At 53.8% G+C, this 18,362-nt stretch overlaps 8 protein-coding genes across 8 annotated transcripts; 4 read left to right on the top strand and 4 right to left on the bottom strand.

Annotated features, from left to right (window-relative positions):
- Positions 1-627: 627 nt before the first annotated feature.
- N7482_000547 (U6 snRNP complex subunit PRP24) lies at positions 628-4,604 on the bottom strand (the record flags this gene model as incomplete). The annotated part of the gene is made up of 2 exons (XM_056682672.1): positions 628-1,350; positions 1,407-4,604. The coding sequence occupies 2 exons, from the start codon at positions 4,602-4,604 to the stop codon at positions 628-630; spliced, it is 3,921 nt and encodes a 1,306-aa protein (XP_056546278.1).
- A 920-nt stretch (positions 4,605-5,524) lies between these two features.
- On the top strand, positions 5,525-6,618 carry N7482_000546 (mitochondrial 54S ribosomal protein uL22m; the record flags this gene model as incomplete). The annotated part of the gene is made up of 2 exons (XM_056682671.1): positions 5,525-5,564; positions 5,630-6,618. The coding sequence occupies 2 exons, from the start codon at positions 5,525-5,527 to the stop codon at positions 6,616-6,618; spliced, it is 1,029 nt and encodes a 342-aa protein (XP_056546277.1).
- Positions 6,619-6,870: 252 nt separating this feature from the next.
- N7482_000545 (phosphoglycerate mutase family protein) lies at positions 6,871-7,947 on the bottom strand (the record flags this gene model as incomplete). Its single annotated transcript, XM_056682670.1, has 4 exons — positions 6,871-7,203; positions 7,262-7,504; positions 7,564-7,776; positions 7,840-7,947. The coding sequence occupies 4 exons, from the start codon at positions 7,945-7,947 to the stop codon at positions 6,871-6,873; spliced, it is 897 nt and encodes a 298-aa protein (XP_056546276.1).
- A 536-nt stretch (positions 7,948-8,483) lies between these two features.
- On the bottom strand, positions 8,484-10,420 carry N7482_000544 (uncharacterized protein; the record flags this gene model as incomplete). The annotated part of the gene is made up of 2 exons (XM_056682669.1): positions 8,484-9,590; positions 9,650-10,420. 2 exons carry the CDS (start codon positions 10,418-10,420, stop codon positions 8,484-8,486), a joined length of 1,878 nt encoding a protein of 625 aa, XP_056546275.1.
- A 1,358-nt stretch (positions 10,421-11,778) lies between these two features.
- On the bottom strand, positions 11,779-12,423 carry N7482_000543 (uncharacterized protein; the record flags this gene model as incomplete). Its single annotated transcript, XM_056682668.1, has 1 exon — positions 11,779-12,423. One exon carries the CDS (start codon positions 12,421-12,423, stop codon positions 11,779-11,781), a length of 645 nt encoding a protein of 214 aa, XP_056546274.1.
- Positions 12,424-13,138: 715 nt separating this feature from the next.
- Positions 13,139-13,944, top strand: N7482_000542 (putative oxidoreductase, short-chain dehydrogenase/reductase family; the record flags this gene model as incomplete). Its single annotated transcript, XM_056682667.1, has 2 exons — positions 13,139-13,501; positions 13,570-13,944. The coding sequence occupies 2 exons, from the start codon at positions 13,139-13,141 to the stop codon at positions 13,942-13,944; spliced, it is 738 nt and encodes a 245-aa protein (XP_056546273.1).
- A 650-nt stretch (positions 13,945-14,594) lies between these two features.
- Positions 14,595-15,474, top strand: N7482_000541 (glutathione S-transferase family protein; the record flags this gene model as incomplete). The annotated part of the gene is made up of 3 exons (XM_056682666.1): positions 14,595-14,674; positions 14,729-14,782; positions 14,850-15,474. 3 exons carry the CDS (start codon positions 14,595-14,597, stop codon positions 15,472-15,474), a joined length of 759 nt encoding a protein of 252 aa, XP_056546272.1.
- Positions 15,475-15,718: 244 nt separating this feature from the next.
- Positions 15,719-17,882, top strand: bbp (putative zinc knuckle transcription factor/splicing factor MSL5/ZFM1; the record flags this gene model as incomplete). Its single annotated transcript, XM_056682665.1, has 4 exons — positions 15,719-16,418; positions 16,624-16,847; positions 16,903-17,280; positions 17,337-17,882. The coding sequence occupies 4 exons, from the start codon at positions 15,719-15,721 to the stop codon at positions 17,880-17,882; spliced, it is 1,848 nt and encodes a 615-aa protein (XP_056546271.1).
- Positions 17,883-18,362: the final 480 nt, after the last annotated feature.

Below are 18,362 nucleotides of genomic sequence, written 5' to 3'. Positions count from 1 at the left end.
AAGGATTCCCTATATGAGCGAGCCGCCTATCAATAACAACCCAACTCTGGTAAACTAGCGTAAGCTCTAGCAAATCGCCTACCTCCTAGCTTGCGCCCCGAAGAAAACATTTGATACCTACTTGTTCTCTTGTTATTCGAAATTCTTAATATCCCTTAGCTGTTGTAGATAGCAATGCCCTAACTCCTCACTCCCTTATCACGTGCCTCTCCCGCCCCTAATTAAGACGTCTTCGTAGCCCATACATCTAGTTTTTGCACAATACGAGGACAAACAGGCCGCACATCATTGCAAGGACATCCCCCTGGACAGATCTGCCCGAGAAGTCTCCTGGAAACAGCCGTGATCATTAAAGCTAAGCGAGAAAACAAACCAACCAGCAAGACACATAAGGCATAATGTACATCAGGACACGCATGCCCAGCAAACATGAAGGGACAAAGAAAATCGAGCCAAAAACACATCATGGCACAAAAGAGCCGACCCGAATGATGTACAGACGGCTCTCACGCTCGAGATAGCATCGGAACAGACACCAAAAAGACCAACGCCACCCAGATTCATGCCAGAAATGAATGTTGCGCCGGGTACTATCATCGCCATCGCCATTGCCGTTACCATTGCACTTCACTCCGCGCGCTTCTGTTCGAGCATCGCACGGAAATCATCATTGCTCTTTTTGGACTGGCCACTCTCGCCGCCCTTGCCGTCAGCAGTAGTGTCCATCTGGGCCTTGTCCGAAGCCGCACCGGACGTAGAGATGGGTGCGACAGGGGCTCGTTTAACACCTAGACCCCCTCGGCGGCCGCCGCGGGTGCCTGGCTGCTGAGGGCGCTTGATGGGGCCCGCAGATTGGAGGGAGGGGTTCGGCTTCTCCCGCTTGATCGAGGTGATCCGGTCCGTCTTCATCTCTGCGTGCATCCTCTTCAACTCCTCAACACTGCCGATATGGAGCGGCCGTCCCGGGACAATTTCCTTGCCCTCGAGTGCCAAAGATGCCTTACCAGCATCATGGACATCGGCATACTCGATAATGGCACCCTGATGATCCGGTCGGAGGACAATCTTAACCAACCGTCCGAACGGTTCAACCAAGGCGCGGACTCGAGCATCGTTGACAGTATCGGGCACATTCATCAAGGCAAGAGTACGTTCCGACCGGCCGCCGACCGTTTCTACCACACCTGACGTCGCCCCGTTCGCCTCCGCAGGCGGTGATGCGGACGAGGCGACTTGCGAGATGATGGTACTAGCTATGCGTTTAGGGCCGGTGTTTCCACTCAAGGTAACGGCTAGCTGGCGTCTCCCAAGGGTTTCTTTGTCCATCGCGAGAGCGGCCTCCGCCTCTTCCTGCAGAGCTTGTCAGAATCAGTCAATCCCAAAGTTCAAAAATCATAGGTGCATACCTTGGAAGAATAGGTCACAAAAAAGTATCCTCGGTGTGAGCCGTCGACGTTTAGTGGAAGGTGGAATTTTTCGATTGTGCCAAACTTCGAAAATGCCTCTCGAGCATCGCTCGCCTCGAGCTTCCAGTCAAAACTTTTGCAGAAGATCTCACGCCCTTCCTGCATTGCTCCACTGCGCTTATCCTTCTGAGACGGGTCGGAGATCTTCACAACAAGATGATGGCCGTTCTCAACCTCGGTACCATTGAGCTCCGTCGCCTGATGTGCTGCACTGGCAGTAGCAAACTGCACATAGCAGAAACGACGACTGGTTTGGAACTTGAGCGAAGGGAAGCGAATATCGACAATGTGGCCGTACTTGCGGAAGAGATTGCGCATATACTCCTCGTCGGCAGTCGGAGGGAAGTTTGTGATCCACAAGGTAGCATCAGACTCGACCTTCACTTCAATGGAATTCCCATTGAAGGTCTTTTGATCGCGAGTCAAAGCCCCCAGGGCTTCCTCCTTTGTCTCGAACTCGATAATCGCAGCCTCAGAGCTTCCGTCCGGTTCAGGTAACATCTTGACACCGTTGATCGTTCCGACATGGCGGAAGAACTGCCGGACACTAAGTTCAGTGGTCTCTCGCGGCAGGTTCTTAACCAACACAGTTGCATGCTCCCGGTCGCGGGCGAGGGGCTGAGGCTCAGCTTCTTGCTCCGGGCCAACCTCTTCACCGCGCGCCTTCTTGCTAGTGGGCTGACCATTCGCATCCTTTTCGTCCCCACGCTTTCGCTTCTCGGACGAAGAAGAAGCCTCGGCAGTGGCTTCCCATTGCTGCTGCTGCTGCTGCTGCTGTTGCTGTTGCTGTGCTGCTGCAGCTTCATGTGCTTCCCGTTCCCTCCGAGCCGTGACAGCTCGCATGGCCTTCCTAGTCTCGATCACAGCAAGTTGCAACTCATCCGAGTCCTCATAATCCTCGCAGTGGGCGATGTAGGTCTGCACTACCTTCTCTGGCCAATCAAGATCTTCCCGCTTGATGGCCTGTTTGAGGACCGCAGTTGCATAGCTGGGATTGGGGGTGCGTCGGGCAGCGTCCACAGTTGCCTCGCCCTGCACAAACTTGCTCCAGCAGATCAGCTCCCAGTGATAGTAGGTTAGCCAGAACTCGTAGCTGTCGCCCCGGCGAGGAACGAGGCCCTTGAAGGTCTCGCGCGCACTATCCCAACTGCCACTTTCGCTGAGGTAGCGGATATAGATACGCTCCAGGCGGAATAGGGGGTCTCCCTGATACGATCGGCCATACTTCTTCTCGCCCAATTCTTGCACACTCTCAATTGCCGAGCGAATGCCGACTTCCGCCACATCCAAATCCTCGTCGGTGGAGTCGGAAAGGAAGGCACGTCGACGAAGATAGCTGCACCATGTGGTGTGAACCTTCAGTACCTCTTCCAGGCCTCCGGCATCCAGCAGACCCGTGCTAGTGGCTCTGTGCTTGATGCCAGAGATCTTAGAGAAAGACTGTCCTTCTCGTTCCGAGCTCAGGAGGTACTGGGACCAAAGGTTGCCGGACCAAGGGCAGTGGCGAGTCGCGCGGTCAAGGGTTGCAATAGTCGTAGTGGAGGCATGGCCATGCATGGATTCACCAATGAGGAACATGATGTAGTCCTCCCACAAAGAGACATCTGTCGGGAAGCGCAGCACGGCACGCTGGTAAACCGCATTGACGAGCTCAAAGTGGAATTCCCGTCGGCGGCGATTACGACTGACCTCCCAATCAATGTACTCCCTGTATAGTGTCCATTCAAGGGCCTTATCCCCCGACTCCTGCACTTTGCTGAGCCGCTGCTCAAATTCTTCCCGCGCGGCGTAGAAGTTCTTCGCAGCTGACGCCTGGGCAACTGTCTCAGACATGATCTCCTCATAGTTGGCCTCGAAGTAAGTAGAAATGAATCCTGAGAAGGTTTGAAACGTCTGATCCCAAGTCGCATGAGGAGTCTGCAGCCGCACCTCATACAGGCCTCGCAGATGGTTGATTTTCTCCTGAGACGGGGCCTGAGTCAGATCCTGGGTTAAGAGCTCCAGGAATCGATCCCAAACGAGGTGGCTGTTATTAATCCGCCACTGTGTCGCTTCCGCGGCTCGCTGCCACACGTCCAAGACCGTCTGCCAAGCGAACACTTCTCGTCCAATGATCCGGTCTTCTTCAGTCCACTGGCCAGCTCCATGTTCGCCAGCTGCGGCATTGTACAAATACAACACCCATTCGCCATAGATGTGCCAAAGCTTGGTGCAGCCGAATTCTTCTTCAACTGACCGCTGGCATAGCTCCATCACAGAAGTGCGTTCCATTACCGAATGCGCAAGCATGCTCTCATCTTGAATCCATTCGGCCCAGAGGTCCTCCCCCATGGCGAAAAGCTTGTCCATCTCCTCACGGGCAGTCCTCATATCTTTGAGAAGATCATACCGGCGGGGGTCACCATGGATATCCGGATTGTTGGGCGGGTATACGTGGTTGACGAAGCCCGCATGCAGCAACCCAATAAACTGGACATGTGCCTCGTAGGTGTGGGGATTCTCCTGGATTTTGTTGAAGAGCTCGGTCGCCAACAGCTGCGCATCGGGTTCCAACGACGTCTGTACGTAATTCCTCCGCGCGGTTTCCCGCGGGCCTTCCGCCATAGCCAGGTCGAACGATGTGCGAGGGGTGGGAGTGTTATGGTTGATTGGGTTCACGTGTGGGTGGATGGTGGACGGAGACAATTGGCTCTGGTAGGACCCGGGATTTCTCAGCATGTTGGGTGGATTCTGGCGCGCGGTATGCTGGGGATGCTGCGCATGCTGCGGCGGCGGCTGATGATGCTGCATTGAGGCCAGGTCTGCCAGTGTGTCCATTCCAGTAGAGGGCTGTCTCGATGGGGGCCGGTCGGTGGCAGAGGAAGTCCCATTACCGGAAGTACTTGCGTTCGGTCCAGTAGACGGACTGGAAGCGGGCGGCGAAGATTCAGGCAGTCCGGTAGGAACGTAGACCTGCTGTGCAAGAGGCGAGGATGTCTTGCCTTTGCGACCATGACCTGAACGCGTCCGTCGAACTGCCTTGTGGGGGGAAGGCCCGGCAGCCGGGTTCGATGTGTTGTTCGACGTAGGACCGGACACCGGTGTCGAGTTCCCCGATTGTGGATTCGAGTCCGGGGAAAGCAATGAATTGATGTCCATCTTGACTAAGTTCGAGGGGGAAAAACCTGCGACACGCTTCAAGTGAAAAGGAAGGAAGGAGCGGTCAACACTCAAAGGAAATGGCAACGACCAGAGGGGATAGTGCTAGGAGTAGCAGAGACCCAGATCAGACGACAGCCACGAGATGCCTCAACATGTCCATTCCTGCACTAGCCAACGCAGCTTGGTCTTCAGGTCCCGTCTCGTGGGGCCGGGGACCAGAGTCGCAAATGATCCTTCTTCGCGCGATACCAGTCGCGCAAGGAATAGGGTGCTTGTTCACTGGAGGTTGTCGCAAAGACCGACGGAGGGAATCCGGAGATCGGCGACAAAGAACGAGTGGGAGAAGGAGTGGGTGAGGTGACCAGGGTGTGGTCGATCACCAGGTGGAAGACTCCTGGGCGTGCGAGAAGCACAGCCGGATAGACGAGAAGAAAGAGTAGGGGCCACAGGCGAGAGGCCTGGGAAGGTTGGCAGAGGGGAAGATGAAGGAAGGGAAAGGTGCAGATGAGAGAGTAGAACGGAAGGAGAGCACCGAAGGCCCTGAAAGAGGGAAGATGAGGGCTAGTGGATCTTCACTGTGGAGATGACGGTGTGAGGGAATGCCCTGAAGCCGATGGGGGAGAACTCAAAAGATGGCTAGGAGTAGGAAAATCGGCGGATACAGTTCCCCCCTAAGTTTAGATGGTTCTACGATTCGGCTCTTGAGCTATAGTCTCCTACTGCGTCGTGGATGCGATTCCTTCTGATCGATCACGTCGCGACTGTATCGCTCGTGGTGGCCTGATGGCCTGATGGGGCTTGTGGCCTGAGGCAATTACAGGGGTCGGGACGGACCAGCCGCGCAACAGCAAGTTTGACCTTTTTTCGCACCGGCTTCCCCGACATCAGTAGATCAACACCGCATCCTCATGGCCACAATGGGTGCTGTCTCTCCATACGGGCAGCTGGTCCGGACTGGTGAGTATCCATTCTGTGTCCCAACAACGATACGCTATACATTTTCATGCTAACTCTGCAATTAGCGGCCCGGACCCGTGTCTCATGCGTTCCCCGGCGGACCTTCGCCTCGACAGCCACCTACCGCGCACAAAACGACAATGCCAACTCCAACAAGAAAGGATCCGGACTCTTATCAAGCATGAAAGATTGGGTTCTCGGTGGATCGAAACCCAAGGCCGCCCACACACCAGCCGCCCCCAAGCGCGAAGAAGGTGGACTCGGTGCTAGCTCTATTTTCGCCGACGACGTGAGCATGGTGTCTGGCCCCAAACCCAGCAAGAAGAAGAAGCAGCTCGAAGAGCAACAACAAGCGCAAGGCGAGGAGGGTGACCTACCTCTGGACCGACGCAACAAGGACCGCATGCAGCTCGCGCTGAACCCCAACCCGAAAGGCCATCTGCGATGGGAGAAGAGGATGGTGATCCGCGAGGTCCGTAAACGCGGCCGCCTCTCGAAGGAGGTCCAGATCAAGCGTTCCGAGCGCGAATCCATGTCCAAGTCACACTGGTTCAAGACCTCCGTCAAGAAGCTAGGACCCCTGGCCCGACAGATTGCAGGCAAGAACATCGACGAGGCCATCCTGCAGATGCGCTTCAGCAAGAAGAAGGCCGCCAAGGACGTGCTGGGACACCTGGAGCACGCGAAGAACGTCGCCATGGTCCGTGCCGGCATGGGCCTGGGGGCTGCCGCCGGCACTTCGGCCGCCCCCGTCACCGTCACTCTCAAGTCCGGTGAGCGCAAGAGGATCACCGACCCGACAAAGATCTATATTCAGCAGGCGTGGGTGAACCGTGGCCCCTACGGTTTTGGTATGGACCACCGCGCCCGTGGCCAGATCTACCGCCTCCGACCCCCAGCGACTGGCCTTTCGGTTGTGTTGAAGGAGGAGAAGACTCGCATTCGGGAGTGGCAGAAGCGTGAGGCTGATGCGCTGCGCAAGCGCAAGACCCAGCTCTGGACTCAGCTGCCGGATCGAAAGGTCTCTGCGCAGAACCAGTACTACAGCTGGTAATTGTGCAAGTCATGCTGAGTTGATTCCCCTTTTGGCGTTGCTTTGTATTATTTACGTCCTGGTTATTCACATAGTCATCAGTGGATTCAAACCAGTTCTCTTTTGTGTCTGTGCTGCTATTGGCTGGTCTGAGTGAGGAGAATTTGCATTGTAGTAGATAGTAGGGCGAGCCGCCCATGTACAATATACAAGATTCAATACACATCTCAAGGATATTTCTACCATCTAATATCGACACCGTTCGGTGCAAAATCACACCCGCTCCTCTGCTCTTACTACCACCGGAATAACCGCCCCCGTCGCCAGCGGGAACTTCCGATGGCCTGTCACTTCCAGGATACTTGTGATGGCCCCCGAGTGCGCCGTCAGAGAAAGAAAGACATTCTCATCACTGGCGAAGATATCGTTCAACAGTCCGAGCAGTCGCTGGTTACGGTGCTCGTCTGATTCGCGGACCTTAGGGTCCCAAAGCTCATCTTCCTCCGCAAAGCCCGGTTCAAATAGGTACTGTGGGAAGTCCGCGGCAATAGCAGATTTGCTTGACCGGCGGTCACAGGTATGCTCGCCCATGGTCTCGCGGAGCAGCTGTATTTACCAGTCAATACTCATATGCAAGATAAGCTTTAAAATGGCTTGGTCTTACCTCCTTAATAAGCGGTCGAAAAGGATCTGTCAACGGCATATCGCAGCCCTCAAACGTAACCTGAGCCGTCTGGCAGCACCGATGCAAGGGACTGACGTAGTAGGACTGTGGCTGCGGGATGCCGTTCGCGATTTGCTGAGTCCAGGTATCATGAGCAGTTCGGGCCTGGGCAATACCTACGTCTGTGAGATGTGCATCAATCCATGTGCCATCTTCATCTCCATCCAAGAGTGACCAGTACTCCTATGTAATGAGTTAGCTATGGAGTTTTCCCAGTCATGGGAAGTATATGGGAAACATACATCCCAGGCCTTAGTTCCATATCTCTGCTCGGCAACATTGTGCACACCTTCGCCGTGTCGTCCGAGGAAGAGCACTTTATACTTGGTTTGTGGGCCAGCGGTGTCATTTAGGTGCTGAATCTGCTGAGCGAATCGTTGCCATTGGGTGCTGCTTTGGCAGTCCACGGGTTCGGCGTCATAGATTCTTGAGATAAGCCCAAAATTCAATGCGGCCTACACGCCTCATGAGTACTCTGTATCTCTCAAGATCGAAATTTGGTGGGCTTTGGCGCTTACATAGTCGAAGGTGGCTGGGTCAGTGGTTGGCTCGTCTTGGATGAAGTAGCCTGTTACCGTGCTGAATTTGAATGAGACTGGCTCCACTGGGAGGTGTGTGAGTGTCATGCTGAAGGAGTATCGGTTTCTGGCTAGCCTTTTGGCTGGATCGAAGGACGGGTGATAAGAGTTAGGACACTTCAGCTTCAGCGTCTGACGCTTGATGTGGGGCGGTGGGCCCCCAGCGCGAGGGGACTCGCAAAAAACCGTGCAAGTGGATATCCCTCGTTTAACCTACTGCAATCCTTGATCTCAAGGGAAATTTGTGAGCTACAAAGAACCTCCAGATGTAGTGATCATAACTTTTTTGTATTGTTGTCTGGGTAGGTCACCCATACTTCATTCGGTCATGTATATAGCAACCGAGTCTTGATCTCTATCCGAGGACAGCTAGCTATAAGTCCAAACACAGAATCCAACCATACAACTCCGATCCGAACCTTTCTTCCAATTCGCCAGCTATGGGTAATCCGCGAAACAAACAAGGAGGAAACATCACAAGAGCTCAGACAGCTCAAAGTCTGCAGGCATACTGCAGCCAAAGGGGGAGAGGCTTCCGTGTCCTCAATCCAAAGACACTTGAACCTCAAGAGGCCAAATTCAAATCATACAGACCACTTGGTCTGTGCATGTGAGTGAAATAATTGCAAGCCCTTTTTCGCAGACATCAACTGGCTGCCCACCAGGGACAAGCACTTGCCGACTACATGCTCCGACCAAGAAGAGAAGGAGACCGACAAATGCCGAACACCAGCGATTGCCGATAGAGCGCTCGAGAACAGACCGCCCAATTCGGTTGCTACCGTCCGAACAATGATGCTGCTTAGTCCGAACGGATTCGTACAAACTTGCAATTGGGACTCGGTGCGGCGATCCTTGAGAGGTGCTTCCGGTTGAGGGGACGCGCGAGTGGTAAGAATTGCCAGGGGGTTTTTGAAGTCGGAAATGATCCGCAGCACATTGCTGACACCTGGAACACCCAGGCTTCCAGAGCTCCGGCCGATGGCAGCCAGAGCCGAGGGTTGAGGTTGGGTCGAAATTGGCGTCGTCGACGGTACCGTGACGTTCAGACGATGCGAAGACAACGTAGTTCTCGGGCGCCGGAGATCCACATTTGGAGTGCGCATAACGCCTGGCTTTGAGCTTGCGCTCGATATTGAAGTTGAAAGCCTTGTGTTGCTGCTCTCCTTGGTATCCATGGAGGTAGCCGGGCTGTTTGTCGACGAGAATCCAACGACGCGCCAGCGCAGGTTTGGCTGGGCCTTGGCCCTCTGGTTTGTCGCTTCGACGTATTGAGGGACGCTCGGTGATTGTCGCAATATGCGCTGGCCTTGGGATACAACATTTTTGCCGGCTTCCTTGACTGGTGCTAGGAAAGCAGAAGCACTGTATTGAGGATCGTGTCCGCGGACACTGCTGGCGCACTTGGTAACTGCCCTGACGGGTGGGAGAACGCCAGTCGGGCTGAGTGATTGATCGTGCTCTGGAGCGTGTTTGGTGAACGTCTTGATCACCTTGGCAGATGACACCTTGGCCGATGGGCGTAGCGTAGGTGAAACGAGTAGCCTGTCGTAACCTGGGACACTCGAGACACGCGAATCTGGAAGCAAGGGCGATGAAAGTGCTAGGCGTTGCGGCCGTTCCTGGTAACTGACGTTCGTTGGGACCTTGTTGACGCCCGCGCGGGCTGCGGCCTTCTCCAGGCAGTTGCACTAATCCGCACTTAGCATCTGATGAGGAATTGATATCAGAGGAATTCGCCAGGACTTACTCGCTTGTGCTGCTTCTTGTGCTTCTCGCACGCCCCATACTTCCGAGCCTTGATATAGTTCTCCTTCTGAGCCTGGGAACGCGGCCTCTGCTTCTTTGGCAGGTTCGCGGCGGCATTCATGTTCAGGTCGAGAACCAGCTCGACACCTCCGTTGCCAACGGCTGAGGCTGGCGCAGAGTGGGTCTCTGGGCTGGTGCTGGCCGGTTGCGGAGAAATGCTCTCGCGGACATAGTCCGACCATGCTGGGGAAGAGAAGCTGGTGTTGGAGTCGGAGGACATGTCCAGGTCGAGAGCCGTGGCATCGCACAGCCGCTGCAGATGCAGCGCGATGGCGGCTTCCCGGCGCTTCTCCTTGATGGAAGTTATGCGCGGGTCTGCGGCGGCCTGCATCTCGACCAAGTGACGGAAGTCGAAAGAGGTATTGTGTTGTTCGTCGTAGCCATGGAACGTGGCATCGTCTAACGCAGGGACGCAATCCGGGATCATGCCCATTGGCGGGGACTGGTCCGCGAAGAAGCCCTCCTGCACGGGGTCGTAGTTGATCATGTCCGGGAAGGCAGATTGGGTGAAATCCGGCAGGTCCATGCCGGCAGTCTCAGACTCAAAGGGCAGCGCCATGTCTGGAGACACCGAATGGGCCGAGGCCGAGGCCGAGGCGGAATAATCATCACCATAGGCCGAGGGTAGGTCCAGGAACTGGTCAAAGTCTAACCACTCCTCAGACTGGGTCGGTGCGTCCAGGTAAAAGAACTGATCGGAAACAGACGACATTGCTCCGTATATCACTGGAATACCAATCAAGGTATCCTTTTTGGGGGGTGGGGGGAGGATGGTGGATCAGCAAGACCAAAGGATAGAAAAGAAAGACTATTATGAGAATAGGGGGAAAGGATAATAGAGTATAGCTAGGGTCTTTGGGCTCGTGGCCGAGAATCCCGTAATGATCGCAGTTAGGCCAACCAAGGGGGAGCTCCAGGGAAAAAGAAAGAGAGAACCTGAGGACTGAGGCAGAGGGGAAGGGACCCCGTTGTATATGGCGGCCTCGGCGGCCGCTGGCCCCAGCGAGTCCAATCCAGTTGAGAGGGAAATGGAGCCGAATGGGCGGAGCAGCGCGCAGCCCATTCCTCTTTGGGGTCCCCGACTTCCGCTAAGCCGCTTTGGGACCCCGACACTGCCTGGTTCTGCGGGCTGTGACTGGCTGTAACTGGCTGTGACTGGTTCAGCCTCCGTTGACTCATACCTCGTTCCATGTGCGTTCCATCGTCGCAGCACAGTGGCTGACACGCCGATCAAGCGGGCCCACGGAGACACGGCCAGGCCGAGGGCTAGTCTTTCATTGGGTCAAATTATTTCAATGCGCATGAGTTAATTCGAATTTTGACATCATCCACGCAGTGAGCTGTCCCATTGGTTGTGCATACCTCGATATGATTGTCCAATACTAGGAGGGTCAACACCCGCCTACGTAGGGGATGCATGAGGCCGATCACGCTCGCAACTTGTGGCCATTGCCTGGCCTGACCGAACAATGTAGATGGTTTCACTGAGCTGTTGTTGGTGAAGACAACACGCGGCATCCATATTCTCCATTCGTCACCACGGACGAGCAGCGATTAGCGGCGGCTAGGTCTGACCGTGACCTGGACGATGAGGATCGCGCTACCTAGCACGTCGCCTTCGAGTATTCAATTTCACCCCCTTCCCCAACTTCGGATCATGTGCAAAGAGACAACTGAAGCATTGCAATGTTGTTCGAAGAGAGCATCAATACATTAGTGCCAAACTCGAAGGCCGCAGCCATCACTCCTCAGGGATAACGGAAGGGCATGGGAGGATGAGGACGGCAGGCTAACAGAGCAAGAAACCCTACAAAGAATACGTCAGTGGAGCTCTTTCAAAGCTTGTAATTTCGCCGGTTCCATTTTATTTGCTCAATTGTGAGACTTATCTTGTTTTTAGCGAATTCTGCACTGTTGATATATATTAAAAAGGCGTAGCCGTATTTATTCCCCTACAGCGAAACATATTCCATATCATTTGCAACCAACATTTGAAACTATCACCTCGTTGATCCAATCATGAACAAGAGACTTTTAGCAGGGTCCAGACTTATCCTGTGAGTCAAATTGCTAATACCCACCAGTCTCATCCCAATGATTAACCATATTATCCCAAGTAATAAAATCCAAGACCCTCTGCCTACTCACTAGGCTCGAGTCCGACTCCATGACGTCTTCAAACATACGCTGTAATTTGCGCCTCGCAAAATGGCACATCATTGCGATATCACGCACAGCCAGATCGTGCCCGTCTTCACGAACAGCCCAGACATTCCCTATCTCGCTATTCCAGTACATAGGCGCCCAGCCCCATTCGTCTTGAGAAGAATCAGTTTCCATCATCAAGAACGCAACATTAGGATTACTGTCTGCCATCATGCCCCTCTCCCATTCTGGAGGGTCATGGCGGAAATCGGTGTCCGGGTCTTTCCAGAGCCGTATAGGCATACCGAGGCAGACAGATATCGGTGAGACGGATCCGCTGCCCAGGGAGATCTGGTTTGCTCGAGTGACGTCGACAGAAACGAAGGGCTCTTCATGAACCTTTACTTCGCCGTGACAGCAAATCTTCACGCCGCGGACGGTTGTCGGGGCGCGGGGTAGCAGACCCGGGACGCTTTCCCTAATATGCGTGTTTCGGTAGCTTATTAAGTAGTCCATTAGATGTCGGAAGTCGGCTAGTGTTATATCGGTATAGTCTTGTGTTGTATCCATTCTCACCTCCCCCTCCCTACGCATCTCGCCCATTCCCCATGCCCACTCTCGATGCGGGTTTTTGTTTCCCTATTCACCCACGCCTGACTTTTTGGGTCTGAATACTTCCACCTGGCCAAACATTGAAACGTTGAGCCCTTGTTGTCCATCCTCGCCGTCGATACACGTTACAGCAATATCTGGGGTACTGGGAGACCCACCACGACCCACCAAACAGCCAGGACACAGTATGGAAGCTACCTTTTTGCTTCTGTCCTTATTATAGCGACTGTGGTTCCGGTCTGGTGGATTTTCAGCTAACGATTATCGTGCGCATCTCGGATTGGCCGCGTCGTATCCCGGACTCCCAAGCTTAAATCCGGTCTCAGGCGGCAGTGTGAATTAGGTCCGCGGTCCAAGCCCCGGAATCCGGACCAGCCGTAAAAGCCGTTTAATCCGCATTTAATCCGTGGTCTCTGCTGACGAAGTAGGGACGGGTTTACATCTATTTCCTGGGGTCTGTACGGCATTACCACCAATTCACCCCTCAACATCCTCCGCGTCCAGCCTAACTTGTCGTAGTCGATCATGTCGCGTCACCTATTTCCATCGCTTCTCCGCATGCCTGGAGTATTTAAACCGGCTTGGGGAGCGACAAATTCTGTGCAGATCGATTCAATCATAAACACTTAACAAACCTCTCAATACAACAATCTTACGATAACATAACACGAGAATGTCGCTACTTGGAAAAGTCGTCCTGATCACCGGCTCCTCTAGGGGCATCGGCAAGGCAACTGCGCTTCGCGTCGCCAGCGAGGGTGCCAACGTCGTAATCAACTACATCAACGACGTTGCCACAGCCAATAGTCTTGTAGACCAGATTGGCCCCGACCGTGCGCTGGCGGTCCAAGCTGATGCCTCCAAGCTGTCCGACCTCGATCGTCTCGTCGAAACAGCGGTCGCAAAATTCGGGAAGATCGATGTGGTCATTCCAAACGCCGGAATCCTTCCATTGAAAGACTTGGAGAGTACCAGTGAGGAGGACTTTGACAGAACCTATAACTTGATGGTGAAAGGGCCGTACTTCCTCGCTCAGGTACGTACTGATTTTTGTTGTTGTCCTGATTGAACACGTTTTTTGATTAAAGCTGACTATCTGCGTAGAAAGCAGTGAAGCACATGCCACCCGGCGGGCGAATCATCTTTGTCTCCAGCGGAACTGCTCGCTACTCGAGCGTGTCCCCTGCATACCTCCTCTACACATCCTCCAAAGGCGCAATCGAGCAGATGACCCGTATCATGTCCAAGGACTTGGCGCGGAAGGGCATCTCGGTGAATGCAGTCGCCCCTGGGCCAACAACCACTAAACTCTTCCTCGACGGAAAGTCGGAGCAGCTTCTCAAAGCCATTGCTGGATCCAGTCCTTTCAATCGGATTGGTGAGCCCGAGGAAATTGCGGCAGTCATGGCCTTCTTGTGTGGGAAGGATAGTAGCTGGATCTCTGGTCAGATTGTGGGTGTGAATGGAGGTATGGCATAATGTAATATTATGAGACGGTTAATGATCATGATATCAGCGCATGGTGTTATCTATAGAAATCTTCTGGAGTAGCCACTAGCTACGTCGATAGAAATAACGTTACAAGTTATTCAAGTTGACATCAATACCTGCTTGGCTTGGGCGTCGTGGATAGCCATTTCCAGCTTCCGACTACCATCAAATGTCACTCAGTGTCGAGGCGTGATAATGAACCCTTCAATTATCCAATGCGACCCCTTTGCTTTAAGACCTTTACTCTGATTCTTCAAAGTCTATGGAAATCCTGTCAATTGTAAGCAGCTACACTAGCACCTCGTGCTCGGCCTCGGAAAAGAGGCTTGACCGCGTATTGCCCCGTGTTAACGCGTCCTGATGAGGGGGTTAGACCCTCGTGGCTAGCACGATTAATAGGGCCGAGCCCATCACTGGATGGTTTTGTTTGGACCATCTAATGGGTCTCCGTATTCGGATGAATAATGCAGAAAGACGGCTTCGGGAAAGAGTGGATGGTGGAAGCTTCGGCAGGATTATAAATCGAAGTGGGGAATGTCGCGATGACCTCAACTCCCATCACTTAAAACCCGCCAGAGCCCGCCGGGACGAAAATTGATCTTGGATATTGTATCCATCAGTTGCATCGTTCGCTCAACATGTCTCAACCGACTATCACCCTCTATACTAGCCAGACTCCCAATGGGATCAAGATCTCCATGGCTTTGGAGGAGCTAGGGTATGCGGCCTACCCTGATTTGCTCACCTTAGTGCGACGCTGATAATATGGCAGGCTACCCTACAAGGTCGAGAAAATCGACATTACTAAGAATACCCAGAAGGAAGCGTACGCGCGTACCAACCCTCAGGCTTCAGATGAATTAGAACGGGGCTCACGCTGACCGATTACTCAGCTGGTTCCTTGAGATCAATCCTAACGGCCGCATCCCGGCCTTAACCGACACCTTCAGCGACGGTCAGTTAATCCGCCTGTTCGAGTCTGGGAGTATCCTGCAGTACTTGGCCGAGCGGTATGACCCGGACCACAAGATCTCCTATCCCAAGGGCACCCGCGAATACTACGAGATGAACAACTGGCTCTTCTTCCAGAATGCCGGCCTTGGGCCGATGCAGGGCCAGGCCAACCACTTCTCGCGGTACGCGCCCGAGCGCATTGAGTATGGTGTGAACCGCTACGTCAATGAGACCCGTCGGCTTTACGGTGTCCTAGACAAACATCTCGCTCAGTCCAAATCCGGGTATATTGTTGGTGACCACGTTTCCATCGCCGATATATCGCACTGGGGGTGGGTGGCAGCTGCCGGATGGGCGGGTTTGGATATCGAAGAGTTCCCGCATGTAAAGGCGTGGGAGGAGCGTATGGCGGCGCGGCCAGGCACTGAGAAGGGTCGTCATGTTCCATCCCAACACACTATCAAGGAGCTGATTAAGGACAAAGCGGCTGTGGAGAAGGCCGCTGCCGAGTCACGGGCATGGATCCAGGCGGGCATGAAGGAAGATGCAAAGAACAAGATCTAAACCTATATGAGACGTCAATGCCTGAAAGTATATATCTTCCAGATTAGGTGTGATGCGCATTAAATCCATTTAAGTCACTGTTCATTTTGAGTCCAGCTACCGTAGATACGGCAGTCAAAACATTCTCACCGCCTTCAAGAATCACGTGTATAAATTGCCACTTTTCACGGGAGCTCTTGGATTCCTCTCACCACAAGATTTTTGTATCAACTAACTTGCCATCTTTTGACTTCACGCAAAAGCCATGGCGTGGCGAAATCAAGGGATTACAGGTTCCAACAACATCCCCCTGGGGAGCCGCCGCCGCTTCACGGCCGATGAAGAAGATGAGAGCCGCACCGCAACTCCTTCATCCATGCCTGATGGGCCCAAGCGTGGCCGCAGCCCAGTTCGAGGTACCCTCCCCTTTTCGGAAAAATGCACCAGCGCCATCTCTGACCCTATTATTCTTTTAACAACAGCCGATCCCCCGGATGATGGTGTTAAACGGCGCAAGAAGCGGAACCGCTGGGGTGACCAGCAGGAGAACAAGGCTGCTGGCTTGATGGGCTTGCCCACCATGATCATGGCCAACTTCACTAGCGAGCAGCTTGAGGCCTACACTCTGCACTTGCGCATCGAGGAGATCAGCCAGAAGCTGCGGATTAACGATGTGGTCCCTGCTGACGGTGATCGGTATGTACAGCCCTTTTCTTTAACTACTGAACCCTTCTCACACCTGGATAGATCTCCATCGCCACCACCGCAGTACGACAACTTTGGTAGACGTGTTAACACTCGCGAGTACCGCTACCGCAAGCGACTCGAGGATGAGCGTCACAAGTTGATCGAAAAGGCCATGAAGACCATTCCTAACTATCACCCGCCTTCTGACTACAGGCGTCCGACCAAGACCCAAGAGAAGGTCTACGTCCCAGTGAATGACTATCCAGAGATTAACTTCAGTATGATAACTAACCCTCTAACTCCTAACTGTCCCTCCACTGTGTCTGCCATGACTCCCTGCTCGATTCGAGCTAACGAGATAATTCCTTGGATCTCGTTGGCCCGTCTCTTGCTAATTCTTGGTGCTTGATGCTGCACATTACTTGAACGCGCTTCACAATTACAGGATGACTAACACTAAGCTCTTTGCTATCTTTTTCAAAGTTGGCTTACTCATAGGACCTCGTGGAAACACCCTCAAGAAGATGGAGACTGAGTCCGGAGCCAAGATTGCTATTCGAGGCAAAGGCTCCGTCAAGGAAGGCAAGGGCCGATCTGACGCCGCTCACGCTAGTAACCAGGAAGAAGATCTCCACTGCCTAATCATGGCGGATACCGAGGAGAAGGTGAACAAAGCCAAGAAGCTTGTTCACAATGTCATTGAGACAGTAAGTTATTACCACGCTACCCTTATCCTATACGTATGTACTGATCTGCTATTAGGCCGCCTCCATTCCCGAGGGCCAGAACGAGCTCAAGCGTAACCAGCTTCGTGAGCTGGCTGCTCTCAACGGTACTCTCCGTGACGACGAGAACCAGGCCTGCCAGAACTGTGAGTCCTCACAGCCCCACTTTCCTTTTATTATGTCTTCTAAACGTGCAACAGGTGGCCAAATCGGACACCGCAAGTACGACTGCCCTGAGCAGCGCAACTTCACTACCAACATCATCTGTCGTGTTTGTGGCAACGCTGGTCACATGGCCCGCGACTGTCCCGACCGCCAGAGAGGCAGCGATTGGCGCAACGGCGGTGGCATTGGCGGCGGTCAGCGCAATCCTCGTGCTGTTGGCACTGGGGATGCTGTGGACCGTGAGATGGAGGTGAGTTCCCTTTGCTCCATAATCAAAGTTGAGTCGGCTACTGACATTCTAATCAGCAACTGATGAACGAACTGTCCGGAGGTGCTCCTGGCGAGTACCCGCCTCGTCGTATTGAAGCCGGCCCTGACCAGGGCGGCTATCCCGATGACCGCGACGAAAAGCCCTGGCAGCGTGGCCCGCCACCCCCGAGCGATGTGGCTCCCTGGCAGCAGCGACGTGAGCAGCGTCCTCGCGACGACTATGGATCCCGCGACCAAGGTCCTGCTCCTTGGGCCGCCCAGAACCGGAGTAGTAACGACTATGGCTACGGGTCTCAGGGTGGATACGCCGCCCCTGGTACCGCGCCAGGTGCTGCTCCCTGGCAACAGCAAGCCCCTCCCGGCGACGCTGCTGCTGCTGCTGGCTACGGCTACGGGGCATATGCAGGCTACGCCTATCCCCCTGGAATGGCTGCCCCTGGTATGGCTGCTCCGCCGCCGCCTCCTGGCATGGCCCCTATGGGTGGATATGGTGGTGCTGGCAGTCCTCCGCCGCCTCCTCCTGGCGAGGGACCTCCTCCGCCTCCTCCCAGCGATCAGCCTCCTCCTCCACCTCCTGCGTGAACAATTTTCCGAATCGGTTGCTTAGTTACGAGAAAAGTCGGCGGAAGCACTTACTTTTGCTTTTCGGTGATACCGCTGGGTTGGGTGCAATCTGTCCTTGCTTTTTTCTCTTTTCATATGAAGCTCTTTACAAAACGAGCGTAATTTGTTGATTTCAGGTTGATAATGCAACATTTGATATCAGGCCCGTAGCGAGCTTTTCGATGGAATCGAGTGAATCAGGTTATCTAAAGAGTTGCAGCTTTCTCACCTTCACCCGGCGGGTGCGGATGCTAATATGATATAAATTGTCCTCGTAACCATCGCAATGAGCAGCAATCAAATGCACCGTCTAGCTCAACGATTCACAGGAAAACCTTATGCAACTAGTGTGAAGATTGTCTGCTGTGGATCAACGCCTGGGTGGACCGGTAGGTTATGTTTATCGCAAAACAGGTGTAACCGATGTCACAGCATACAGTCAGAGTTCACAAGTATTTG

This window comes from Penicillium canariense (assembly GCF_028826845.1).
Source record: "Penicillium canariense strain IBT 26290 chromosome Unknown utg000001l_segment0_segment0, whole genome shotgun sequence".
Taxonomy (NCBI): Eukaryota; Fungi; Ascomycota; class Eurotiomycetes; order Eurotiales; family Aspergillaceae; genus Penicillium; species Penicillium canariense.
Note: the sequence above shows the minus strand (reverse complement) of the source record. Positions and strands in the feature narration are given on the sequence as shown.